This window comes from Lotus japonicus, chromosome 2 (genome assembly GCF_012489685.1).
Source record: "Lotus japonicus ecotype B-129 chromosome 2, LjGifu_v1.2".
Taxonomy (NCBI): Eukaryota; Viridiplantae; Streptophyta; class Magnoliopsida; order Fabales; family Fabaceae; genus Lotus; species Lotus japonicus.
This window is the reverse complement of record NC_080042.1, coordinates 11,249,648-11,263,512: the sequence shown is the minus strand read 5'-3', so window position 1 is coordinate 11,263,512 and position 13,865 is coordinate 11,249,648. Positions and strand designations below refer to the sequence as shown.

The 13,865-nt window shown below is 36.0% G+C and overlaps 2 protein-coding genes across 2 annotated transcripts; both read right to left on the bottom strand.

Annotated features, from left to right (window-relative positions):
• Positions 1 to 3,576: 3,576 nt before the first annotated feature.
• Positions 3,577 to 4,656, bottom strand: LOC130736051 (uncharacterized). Its single transcript, XM_057587905.1, has one exon. The coding sequence runs from the start codon at positions 4,654 to 4,656 to the stop codon at positions 3,577 to 3,579; it is 1,080 nt and encodes a 359-aa protein (XP_057443888.1).
• Positions 4,657 to 7,068: 2,412 nt separating this feature from the next.
• Positions 7,069 to 9,731, bottom strand: LOC130737573 (transcription factor DICHOTOMA-like). Its single transcript, XM_057589382.1, has 2 exons — positions 7,656 to 9,731; positions 7,069 to 7,420 (listed from the first exon to the last, which is right to left on the bottom strand). Exons 1-2 carry the CDS (start codon positions 8,839 to 8,841, stop codon positions 7,365 to 7,367), a joined length of 1,242 nt encoding a protein of 413 aa, XP_057445365.1. The 5' UTR covers positions 8,842 to 9,731; the 3' UTR covers positions 7,069 to 7,364.
• Positions 9,732 to 13,865: the final 4,134 nt, after the last annotated feature.

The following is a 13,865-nucleotide window of genomic DNA, read 5'->3' as shown; positions in this document are numbered from 1 at the left end:
AATTTCATTCCATTCCTGGGCCAAATTGTAGAGTGAAGTCAACATAACCCAGCTAAAGCATTCTCTCAACATGATATCATTCCATAACTGTCAAGAGAAAAGACAATGAAGAAATAGATGATCCGACGATTCTACCGCACTTGAACACAAGGAACAAGATCCATTATCACTAAATTTGAAGCCTCTCAATAACAGGTTCTTCTTGGAAGCAAGTTTATTATTGCAGGCTTTCCAAAAGAGTAAGTCCACTTTGGGTGGGAGGATCTTCCTTAGAGAGGACAGAGCCAGTCATTTATCGCTTTCAAACACCTATTTTCCGCCCACATGCATAAATCCTTTACCGAGTAAACCCCAGAATAATCACTAAGCTAAAAAAGTTTGTTTGTGGAATTGACAGAAGGAACACATACATTGATATCATAAAAAGTAACACAAGAAATGTGGGGTTTGAATTGTGTTCAATTATAATGTGAGTTTTTTCAAATGATTATAAGTTTATGAAATATTTTCGCAATCGTTTGGTGCAACAGATATAAAAGCAAGAGTAGACGATAAGCACACAACAATACATCCTGGTTCACCCAAAAACGAGGAGGCTACGTCCAGTCCTTGGCTTAACCAAGATTTCCACTAAACAAATATCAAGGACTTCTCCTACACCAAGTATTAGACATGAATTCTCCCAACCAAGTATTCAACAAGACTTCTCCCAACAAGTATTACACAGGACTTCTCCCAACTTCAAGTATTGTTCAAGACTTCTCCTAAGATCTTTTTTAAGATCGTTTGGCTCTACAAGGTTATTTTCTCACAAGACGGAACGTAGAAATTACAAAGCACGAGAACTACAAAGTGTTTGAGTAAATTTGACTCTAGGGACTATTTTGTGTTCTTGATCTAGAGAGAGTTGGATATATGGATTTGACTCTTAGATATTTCTCTCAGACAAAGGGGACTTTTCTTTCTTGAAGAAGATTTTCGACTTAGATGAAAGTTCTAGCTCTGTTTCTCACTTCTAAAAATCTTCAAGTCCTTCTTTTATACTTCAAGAGCTTCTAGGGATTGTTGAGAGTTGTTGGAGCGTATAGAGCATCTTGAGTACTAGCCGTTGGATCAAACATACTTCTTGTCAGGTGCATTAAATGCATTGTGTCCTTTGTTGAGGCAAAATACTACTAAGTGTATCTTGTCAGTTGGTTGGTAGCATAAGCAGCAACGTTCCTGTCCTTTAGTGAGAGAAAGAGGAAACTTTGATGGTGACAACGTTGTACTTGTTTTCTTGTCCAATGTGCTTTGTGAGATATCACGTGATTCTTTGCACTTGGCTTTCTCTATCAACAATGTCAGAGAGCTTTCAATTTGAATATGTCGCTCTTTCTTTAGACATTACTTCCATTGGTCAGACTTAGAGATAGACGATGAATGTCTTCATAAGTGTGGTCTTCTCTTTTGACGAACGATCAAACCTCTCAGGCGGTTCTTGCATAGTTTGTCCTGAAGCTTTGACTGTACTTGAATAAACGATCCTTGATGTTTTTACTTATCTTGTCTTGTATTGACTGACTTCTATCTTGATCAATTTACTCTTCTCTTTGCTCAGACGATCTGGCTAGTTTGACTTTCTTTTCTTGTATAGTATGCCTTGAGCGTCTTCTTGCTTTTACCTTTCTAGTACATGACTGGCACTTCTTGTGCCATTGTCTTGTACTTTATCATCAAAAGATGAGGATGTGAAGCATAGAAGTTATTTTCTGAAATATAATTTACATGAAATATTTAACCAGTTCACTTATGCTCTTGAAAATTGTTATCATTCAAAATATGATAAATGATGTATTCAACATTTGAACTTAACATACATCAATCATGGTGAGGAAGGAGTTGTATATAGGTAACTCCCTAGAAAGAAAGGTCTCCAAAAGGCCAAATCCCAAAGCCATTTACCCTGATGGAAAAGCCCAACCTCATCTATCATGGCAGTTTTGTTCTGGAACCCAACAAATAACCTAGGGAATTTGGCGCATAGGGCTTCTGCATTGGGCCAAGGATCTAACCAGAATCTTATGTTTCTTCTATTCCCTACACCAACAATGAGACCCTATTTTAAGCCCTTAGCTAGCATGGTGTCTTCACATAAAACATTCACAAGGTCATGCATGATAATGGACCAATTTCTGCCTTCTAGCATCGCAAGGTGAAACATTAGCAATCTTCCATCAAGGTGATATTTTTTCACAATTACTCTCCTCCATAGACAATCCCTCTCCACTCCAAACCTCCAAGCCCATTTCAGGAGAAGGGCTTTGTTTCTCCACCCAATAAAACCCAAGCCAAGGCCTCCTACCTCTTGTTATTGGCAAATCATTATCCAAGGGACCCAAGCAATCTTCTTTCTCTTGTCTTCTTTGCCCCACAAGAAGACCTTTAGGATTTTTTCCACCTCGTCCACGACACCAATGGTAGCTTTGAAAATAGCCATAAAATATAATGGTATAGAGCATAGAGACGCTTTCATTAGAGTCAACCTCATGCTTAGAGATATATATTTAGAATTCCATCACCTCTGTTTCTTTCTTAGTTGGTTCCCAAAATGCAAGTCTCTGTGGGTTCCCACTCAAAGGCGCACCAAGATAAGGTAATGGAAGATGGCCAACATATGAACCTCTGATACCTCCATATTAACCTCAATGAGTTGGGATTTAAAAACATTTAACTTTAGGCCTGACGCAAAGAGAAATCCCAACAGGGTGTGCATAAATGATCCAATTATTCTGCATCATTTTCACAGAAGAGTATCATCTGCAAATTGAAGATGATTCAAAGCTAGCTCTGCCCCAATCCTCACTCCGCTAAATTTGAATTTCCCCAACAATTGAATTAGCATACAAGATAAGCCATTAACGCACACATTGAACAAAAGAGGTGAGAGTGAATCCTCTTGCCTGAGGCCTTTTTCATGTCAAAGAAGGCCATAGGGGACCAATTTACCAAGATTGCAAGAGAAGCAGAAGATATACATGAATGAGTCCAGTTGATCCATCTCCTCCCGAAACCCATCTCATTGAGAAAGTCCATAAAAAATCCCTATTCCACATTGTCATAAGCTTTTGCAAAGTCGAGTTTGAGAAGTATCCCTCTCCCATGTCTCCTCTTTAGGCAATTAACAACCTCATTTGCAATTAGGATGCATCTCGCTATTTTACTCCCTTGTGTAGAAGCAAATTGGTTCTCCGAAATAGCTTTGGGCATTAACTTTTGGAGTCTAGAAGCCAACACTTTTGAAATCAATTTGTAAGCACTGCCAATGAGGCTAATTAGCCTAAAATCATATACAGTTTCAAGGCAATTGTAATTGACCAATTTCCCTGATTCATGAAAGTCATTGAAGAAATCAAGTACCTCGCCCTTTACAATAGGCTAGAAACGTTTGAAGAAGCTAAGATTGAAACCATCTGGACTTGGAGCTTTGTAGCCATCACATGCTTTTAATACCTCCCAGATTTCCTGCTTAGAGAAGCTTAGTTCAAGGGCCAGTCTTTCCTCCATCTTCAGCTTGTAAATATTTGGACATTTTATTCAGGGTCTACACATATCCTCCCGCGAAAAGAAGGATTTGAAATGTTCAAAAACCGCCTCCTTGACAGGGTCTTCAGTAGCACCATTCACAACTAGTTTCTGGATTTTCCTTACTAATTGCCTCACCTTACAAGCGGTATGAAAATAGGCAATATTTCTATCCCCGCACTTAAGCCAATTAGTTCTCGCTTCTTGCCTCCACCTATTCTCTTCGACTCTATACTCATGCCACAACTCATCCAGAATTGACATTCTCCTCCTCCTTAGCTCCACCGACACTCCATTCTCTTCCAAATGATGCATCAACTCCTGAAAGCCAATTTCAATAAGGCCAATTTCAAGAGACAAAATCTTTTCATTTGTCCCCTTCCTAGAGTACCCCTTCCAATTTCTAGTGTTTGTTTTTAAAGTTTCCAGCTTCTGTTGGAGGACAAATCCCGACCAGCCCACTACCGTAGACGAGCACCACCATTCCTTAACCACTCCCTCAAACTCCTGATCCAATAACCAACTATTGTAAAACAAAAATCGTTTTGGCCCGTAATTAATAGCACCCATGGACATGATCACTGGCCGATGGTCATACAACCCCCAATTTTCAGCAACTTGACTAATTCCCTCAAATCCATTGATGGCCGCTTCATTAATAATCCATCTGCCTAAACGACTCCAAAGGTCGTTATCCCTCGAGCTATACCAAGTAAATTGATAATTTTTGAGCGGTAAGTCCATCAGATTATTGCTCCCCACGAAATAGCAGAAAGACAAATCAACAACATCAGGGCTTCCACTCCTCTCCCCAAGATTAAGAAAAACATTATAATCTCCACAAATTAAACAAGAACGAGTAAATAAATCGATTACCTCAGATAGAGACTCAAAGAAGAAGGCTATATCCTCCTCTGAATTTGGGACATAGACATTCCCAACAAGACATTGAACACCACCTGAGCTAATCTTGACTTGTAGCCACAAGAAACTCTCCAATTTTATCATATTTTCCACCATGAACAGAGATGAATTCCACATCGACAATAGCCCTCTAGACGCTCCATTTGCAGGAATAAATGCAAAATCCATATTCAAGTACAAAGCCAGATCTTCAATTATTTTGATTCTGTGGGGACCCGTCTTCATTTCTTATAGCAAAACCACTTCAGGGTTGGCTTTTCTGGTGATATCCCTCACCGAACTTCTCTTTTCAGCACCCCTAAGCCCCTTCACTTTCCATGAGATCCAACGCCTCTGACTCATATTAACAGTTTGAAGAAATCCTCTGCATCTCCTCTTGAAGCCCTTAATTAGCAAGCTCATCTAACCCCTGGAACTCCAACCCCATGGTTTTTACTAGAGCCCACGAATCCTTTGCTCTGTTGAAACAAGCTCTAGACCCCTTTAAACGCAGAAGTTGCTGGTGTGCTGCCATCCATGCACCTTCCTCCAAGTAAAAGGTCGTCGATGAGGCATAGAGGCTTGCCACCACCGATCTGCGCTTCTCCCGTGTTTGAATCGCCGAAGAGATAGAAGAAAGTGTACTTTTGTCAGTCTCAATCAATCAACTACTAGTTGTTATTGTTAAGTTAAAATTATGTAGTTACTAACAAATTTAATTAAAAATAAACTGATTTATAAATGGTGAAAATATTGGATTTACTCTTATAAACTAAATAAATTTTCATTAACACTTACTACTGCTTAGTTAAAATTATTTTTATTTATCTATATTATAATAAAAATTCACAAAATAATTCTTCACTAACAATAAAATAAGCTACTCACATATATATAAATATTATTTTTTTAATAGTAAATATAGTCTAATTTATATTATCATATAATATTATTTAAAATTATTTCTATATTTATATAATATTTTTCTCTATTTATATAATTATATTTAATAATTTAAATATAAATTATTTTTGAAAGAATAATATCTTTTATTAATTTTGTAAAAAAATTATTAATTTTTATCATTGATCACTTGCCCCTGCTAAGTTAGAACCCATTGGTTACATATATATAATAATTTTAATTAAAATAGTCGAATTAATAAAAATTAATTTAATTTTAGTTAATATTAAAACATAAGCTCATTTATAAAATGTAAAAAATTAAATTTTATAAAATAATCACATTTTAAAAAAAACTATTTAGAAAATCAAATTTTGCAAAATTTATGTATTTTTTATTTCAAAGGAAAATTTAACACATTTTTCATTTTTTGTCTAATATCCTAGCAATATCCTATCTACCTCAAACACAGGATAGGATAAAAGTCTATCGTGCTTTTATCATATCTTGTCCTTATCCAATCATTTATATCATATCCTGTTCTTATCATATCCTGACCACCAAACGGACCCTTAGTCTTCTTATTGTTGCTAAGTTTTGATTTTGATTTTTTTTTGTGGGGGGAGGGAGGGTGCCTGGTGTGATTTCTCACTAGAGATACCTGGAAGTAGATGCTTATAAAAAAAAAGAAAATCTAAAAGTAGATATGGTTTTTTCGTTTTCTCTTGCAACACTTCAAATGGGAAATGTCTATTGTCTTGGGCAATTATGATTGTTCCCCTGAAGTTAAATTTCTTGTCAATGACATAATGAGAAAGCTTGAATTCCAAATAGGTGATTTTATTAACATGCATGCTATATCAAATATCAAAAGGCATGAAGCAATTAACCATTCTAACTGAAATTAATACATGAGAGTAGAAAGACCTATGCATAAGTCCTGAACTTTAAGTGATGCTTGACATCTTAATATATCTCAGAGAACCATCATGTCAAAATGTAGCATGTTTGAAACTTTCTACAATTGATTCTATAGTCGAAATAAATTATGGGGAGAAACTTATGAGTTATGTGAGGAGAGCTTGTCGATACACAATTGATTCTTATCAGAAAAAATCTGACACTAACATGTTATAAGTCAAGAGAATTATAGATAATTTAACTTGAGGCAATGTTTGAGAGAAAAGCAAAGAGTATTGTTAAACATACAATCCCTTTTGGAGCCTGACATTGTTGGATGATAGTTCCTGCATGATTTGTGATATTTTAATTAATTAGTGCAGTTAACATCTATTTTCTTCCATAGTTATTTTGATCTTCTTATAAATGCTAGCTAGAGATTAATATGTTTTTCTAAATTGAACCTTTCTTACAGGCTAATTAATAATGCAAATCAATCCATACTTCCAACATCTTTAGATCATCTGGAAACAAAAGCTGAAAAACCTTGGACGTACTTTCATCAGGTTTAGATCCTCTGTTGTCTCTCTAGCCTCTGCAGCATACAAATCACAATAAACTATTTAATTTGATAAATTATATTCTTTTATTAAAATCTTAGCCATTGATCACAAGAATCAATTTAAAATTATGCAGGAAAGTAGCGGTAGAGAAACTTGCTGGAGAGGATCCAAACACATTTTCTCTAGTGACTATTGAACATTTAAGCAAATATATAAATAAATATTAATTAAAATCTAGAAGGAACAGTTTCTTGATAACTAATTGGAATAATTATCATACAATGCCAACAACACTTTGAAATTATTGGTCAGAAACAACACACGCAGCAGCAACCTCTGTGGCCAACTGTCACACGCCATTGGCTGATCGAACATGAGTACAAACATTGTTGAATGAAAGAGAATGAAGGACAGAAAAGTTACTGGTGGAAAACACAGAAAAGGTTCAATAATACCATACTCCTTGGCAAGGCACTAGATTGAGTTTCAAGATCAGAAGATGATATACTGAAAACACACCAACATTATTTACTAGTGTGGACGTGGATTTGTGCACTCCTCCCAAGACTTTCCAAAGATTTGGAGCCCTGAAAAAATCATAACTTGTAGAACTGTAAATTCCATCAAGATCCTAGCCAGGGTTTCAAATTGCGATCCACAACTGCAGTTGGGGTGGCCACATAAAAGGGTTTTGAATTTCCCTCAGCGACATCGCGACCGCAATTGCAACCGCATCAAATTTCAGTTTGCTGTAGCCGCAATTTATAACCCTGATCCGAGCTAAATTTCAAGAAAGAGAGACTTACACACACAAGCACATACCTGTTGATAGGTTCATGCTGGCTATTGTACAAAAGTTGGAGCGGCTAGTGGCACTGTTGCTAGTGTTGTTATCCCAATTTGGAGATGAATTGGGGAAGGAGTGGTATTCACTGTTGTTGTTGAAACTCCCTTCCTTAGGGATCACAAGATTATGGTGTTGTTGTTGTTGGTGATGATGATGATGAGAAGAAGAAGACATCAACCATGGCTTCAATTTTCTCTTGATCACAATGGATTCCTCAATAACGTTGAAGTCATCTCTTGGCGCCTCACCGCCCACAAGGTGGTGATGAAGATGATGAGGGTGAGGGTGGTGAAGCATCCTTGGTGGAGACTTTGGTTGCTGTAAGATTAGAGAGTTTTCAGTAGCAGGGAGCTTTTTCTTCAGCGTGGTGTTGTTGTTGTTGTTGCAGATCTTGTTACTTGTCCTTTCCCTTGCTCTTGCTCTTGCTTTCTCCCTTGATTCCTTTATCTTTGCACGAGCACAAGAAGGTTCCTTCTGTGCCCTTTTCAACTTATTCAACAGCTCTTTTTCAGCACCACCCCCTTTATTATGGTTTGAATCTAACCTTTGCTCTTGATCTTGTTGTAGGTTTGATGAGACAACTTCACAGTCTTCATCTTCTTCGGAAGAGAAGCTCTTGTTGTTGTCATGGTCACCACCACCACCACTGTTGCTGTTCTTGCTCCGAGCGAGATCCTTGATGGCTCTCTTGGACTTGTTGAAGAGCCACTCGAGGGTGTTGCTGGCTTTATCAAACCCTAGCATGTCTTGAAGATCAAAGAACTTTCTTGCGATCTCGATTGAGAGCCTCACCCTCCGGTCCCTCAGCCCCTGAGAGGTGTAAATCTTGCTGTGCCGGTCTTTCTTAGCTGGTTTCTTAGTGAGGAGACAGGAAATGCCATAGTGAGGGCCACTAGGATCTGGTTTAGGCATTGCCGAACAGTTATCAGGACTGCCGGCAACCGCTAAATTGGTTAGTGTTTCTGGGAGTGCTGGAGAGTTGTTGTGATGGTGGTGGTGGTGGTGGTGAGTTTGTGGTATGTAGGGAACAGAAAGTGGATCAAGAACAAGGGTGTTGTTACTTGCTGAAACATTTTCAGGATTGAGGAAAGAAAAAGGGTGGAAAGGAGAAGAAGAAGATGAAGGAAAGGAAGGGTAAGGGCTTGAGCTGAAAGGGAACATTTGAAGATCTTTTTTTTTTTAATTTAACTGTAGAGGACAAAAGAGCCCTAACTTTTGTGAGAGGAGGACCGCCCAGCACTCAACAGTGCAGAAGAAGAAAGAAGAAGGAAAAAGATCACTGGTTTTTCTTCAGCTCCCAACTTAACGGTCCAAAGTGATGACCTCCTTTTATAGGTAAATATTTTTTTTTCTGGGAAGGGAAACTACTTATGAGGACTTAACACGCATCATCAGAAGAAAAAGAAAAAGTTGTTTTGCAGAAACGGTAAGAGGAAAGGGTTTCAATTAGGCCAATGATGGAAGTTGAATTTTCTTTCCATAGCTTCTATATATTATTTATTCAATTATTATTATGTGAATGGATTATCTGCTGAATCAGGTGCATTGGTAGTAGACTAGTGGTACCAAGAGAGAGAAAGAGAGAGTGACAAGACATGTATAATAAAATGCATGTGTTGGTTTTTTTCCCCATTCTGTGGAAGCAAGGTAAGCAGAGCAGGTCAAATCATTCAACTCTTGAGCCCGTTAATGGTGTGTGTGTTGGCCTTGATTGCCTCTGGCTTTCGTTAGGGTTAGGGTTCTGCTAACCCTTCAGAAAAATCTGAAAGAGTGGGGGGATCATTATAAGTAGGTATACGGAGTACAAGTGTGAGTAAACAATCTAAATTGTACTTGCTTGATTAATTTATGATCTTGTAATGTGGGGTTGTGGAAAGTTCTTATTTTGCAGAAGAAATAAACTATCTAGGGATGGCAAGATGGTTCTTGTATAAGGCTTCAACTTTTTAACCAATGGGTCGAGAGGTAAAAGGAGAGTGAATTGAAACGGTGTAAATAGGGCAACTATTTTGAATACAAAGAAATTTTGATGTTCAATAATATTTTCACACCCCAATTCTATCCCACTTAGAGGGACCTCAATTCTCTATTGAGAGAATCTTATATTTAGTGAAGTCAGATTCACAGGTTTCCTATCTTGATAATAGTGCTCAAATTTAAAAAGTTACTCTGCACTTAAAAGAATATCTTCATATCTTTCATATCTGAATTGTAGGATTTTCTTTAGATGACTGTGATTCCGGGATGATTTCACTAATTTCAGGGTCCCTGAATTGAATATTGAAATTCTTATCCAAAGTAAGATAGAAATAGAAGAGAAAAGTGAGAAATATGATTAGTGGTATTTTTTTTTTAAATTCCATGGTATCCTGAATTTTTTTTTGGGTATGATACCCGTATTAAGTAATTTAATATATTATTATCATGTTATTTAAGGTAAATACTACACCTTTAAATTTTACTTTACTTATCAATTAACTTTATCTTATGAAATTCATATTTTAGTGAAAAATGAATGAGTGGTGGAAACAAATGATGGTGATGGAGATGGGTGTAAAATGACCATGGTTGGTGGTTGAATAAAGCTCAGAAATCATAACTCGCAAATCTCACGTCCCTAAGAATGCAACGCTGTATTAATACGATAGAATAAAATCAAATTTTGAATCGATATATTTGGTCTTTATTATCAAACAAACTCATTTTGGGTACCACACCTTAATCTGGCTTAAGGTACCACAGCAAGCACCTTTTTTTTATAGGCAAATGTTAGTGGTTAGTTGTTAGTAAGTTATAAAATCCCTTCAAATTTCCCTTCCAGGATTCGAACCCTGGACCTTCCCCTCCCCAACCCTTATGTCTCCTAATTCTTACCACTTGAGCTAACCATCGGAGACATATAATTAGTGGTATAATAGGAGAAAAAGAGGTATATACTACAAGACTAAAATGAGTGAAAATGAAATGGTATATAAGTTGGGTGTGAGCATCAAAACTGATTCAGAAAACAATAGGATAGTAATTAATGACCACATGATCTTTTTGGTATAACTAGGAAAATTAAACGATATACTACAAGATTAACGAATCTCTAAAATAACAAGACTCAATTCTTTGAAGAGGATCAACAAGCTCTGTAACATCACACTATACATGTGCACCCATACTAATAAAGAAGTCAACATTTCTTCATATGTGTTGAATACAAACGTACCTATCAAACGACAAGAGATGGTGAAAATCAATAAAAATAACTCACTCTCATGAAACAACTACAATTAACTACTGCCCAAGAGATGAATTGTGTTGCTTGCCTTTAAAATTGGATGCTCTTTGCCAAGGTCGGTCCCGACATTTTGGAGGTCCTGGGCAAATAATTGGTTCACCAATTAATATCCACTTATTTAGTGAATTAGGTAGAAGAATCTAAGGAAACCTTCCACATTCCAATGCTAATTAAGTTCTTAAATACAAAAGTTCAGAACTGGTCTTGAATGCAACTACTATTTTTTTGGAAAGTTTAATGAGAATTTTTTTTGGGGGGCCCTGGGGCTGTGGGTCTGCCTGCACAGGCCCAGGGCCGACCCTGCTCTTTGCTACTGGTGCGTGGAGGTGGAGCTTTTGTGGAGCAAAATCAGTGGGTTTTTTATTTTTATTCTTTGTGGCGACTTTTTGGCTTGGTATTGTATGTACTCTTTTTCCTTCTAGTTTTTCTCAAGGAGGTTTTTCTAGCATGGTTTTAATGAGGCATATCCTATCAAGCCTTGCTCTTTTGTGTTCTTTATTTGGGGCTTTTGTATATATGTATTTACATTTTCTTTCATGTGTCATATATTTTGTATTGTGTTGAAGTACCCATTGTACTTCTCTTCAATATAATTTTTGGCTTTTCAAAAAAAGAACTACATTTCATATCAACATGTCAAAATGGTGTAGTTAATTGCCACCTTTGTCTTCTATCGTAATTTTGACATCAGCAACACCCACATTTTTTTGGTGTTTTTTAATTGTTTATTTTGCAATTTGTGGTGGTCAAAAACCTCAACAAACTACAGGTGTTTCAACTATAACGGTGTTCGTGAATCATCTTTGTTAAAAAAATGCTTGTTACAATTCAGATAGATTCACTCCCCACTTTCTTTTCTATTCCATTTTCATAAACCTTCTCTTTCTATTTCATTTTTTTTCCAGTAATACTATTTTTTTTACTATCATACCATTTATTATATCTCTCACTTCTCTCTTTTATTTATAACTCTCTCTAAAAGTGGAAATGAAATTGGGGAAAACAAATCATGTTTCTTATCAAAATATTCACTCTCTTACTTGGTCACTTTGAAATATCAACATCCATGAACAAATAGACGGTGAATTTAAAATTTATTAAACATATATACCAGCTCAGCAAAATAAGACAAAATGGTAATTACAAAAATTAGGGTTCTTTGAGTGGCCCGTACCTCCTACTGTCATTTTCAACCCGAAAAACTCATCCAAACTCTGACACCATTTTCTCTGCTGCACTTTTGAAGATGTTGGAAGTGGGGGTGGGGGTGGGGGTCGTCTAAACTCTATTATGATTTTGCATCTCAAGAACGATGCAGTAGTTGGTGTGTTTACTCAGAGTGATGAGTGCTTAGACATCTTTGAAAACCTAGCTACTTGGATTTGTACCACACTATTATCAACCACGACCTGGCTAAAGAAAATATTATATTATTTACGTAGTACCGTTGAACTGTTGAAGTATATATCTGACTTTGGATCTGAAATTCAGTACAATGCTTAGGTAATAAAGTGATATAATAATCATAACAATATTAAACCTGTTTTGAGAGGTTGAGAAGGCCTTAATAACTCTATAAGGAGCAACCACAGCTAACTAGCTGCTAAATAAAGTGAATGTGAGTGAGATTTCAGGTTATGGTTTCAAAAGCTTTCCAAAAGCGGAATATTACTGTCTCTTGACTTGTTTCTTTAACCTGCCCTTTGTAGTGAACTAGCTAGTGCTCACAATTCATCGTAGAAAGTGAAGGCCAGAGAGTATAATACATGACACTTTAGTTTGTATTGTCTTCATGCTTTACACGTACGTGAAAAATAGAAAATAGTAGCGGTAATTAGTTGAGGTTTCATGATGATTTCTTGTACGTTAACATAATTGGAAAATGTTAGTGTACACTAAGATACCTACAAAAGGAAAAATGAGAGAAAACTTAAATATGTGATATTTTTTATTTTTTCTTAAAGATATATATATATATATATATAGAGAGAGAAAAGAAAAGTGTCCTGGTTGATATTGCTTTGGGTTTATCCTCCAATTTTTGCAGGTGTTTATTAGTTAGGTGTTGTGTCTTAATAGTTTCTTTACATGTGGGTACAACAAATTAAAGCAATTTGATTTTAGGCTTCCTTATATATTATAGAAAGGGAGTGTGCTCACTTCGTGTGTATTATGAACCTTTCATCTAATATAAATTTTGTGCTTTAAAACAAGTGCTGTATATACACACATGTAGGCGTATATATCTACTATTTTGGTGTTTAATTATAAATCAAATATAAACATATTTTAGAGAACACATGCATTTGACCGCAGCTACTTCATCTTCTCTATCATTTCCTATCATTTTGTATTTTTATCTATATATTTTTTCATCACATAGAAATAAGTTAATTCGTAACAATCTTTTGCTAACAACATTTTAATTAGTTGTTGCTAAAAATAAGTATATAGCAGAAAAATTCAAGTTGTTAGCAAAAGGAATTTCTTCCTGACATTATTAATATTATTTCAAAAAATATATTTATCCCAACAACTTTAGTTGTCGCTGAGAAATAACCTGCTATATGCTAACAACTTTTAAATGTTGATATGAAATGTACATATGTATACCTGCGACACATTATGACATTGAGAATGCTAGCCGAAACAATTTTATCCCAACAACTTCATTTTTTACTGTGATAAATATATATGCTTCCCAACAATAAATGTTGTTGCTATGAAAAGGTACACATATATGCCAATGACTCGAGTTATTGTTCACAATAATTGATTTGCTTAACATGTATCTCAACAACTATATTTTTGTTCGGGTATATGCATATTTTAGCAACAACAATTATAGTTACTATGAAAAGGTACACATGTATGTCAGTGAATCAAATTATTGTTGACA

Excerpts from the sequence above, each read along its gene's own strand:
- LOC130737573 (XM_057589382.1), bottom strand. The coding sequence starts at position 8,841 with ATGTTCCCTTTCAGCTCAAGCCCTTACCCTTCCTTTCCTTCATCTTCT. Across the intron at positions 7,421-7,655 it reads CAGCATGAACCTATCAACAG|GGCTCCAAATCTTTGGAAAG; the intron begins GTATGTGCTTGT and ends TGATTTTTTCAG.
- LOC130736051 (XM_057587905.1), bottom strand. The coding sequence starts at position 4,656 with ATGGATTTTGCATTTATTCCTGCAAATGGAGCGTCTAGAGGGCTATTG.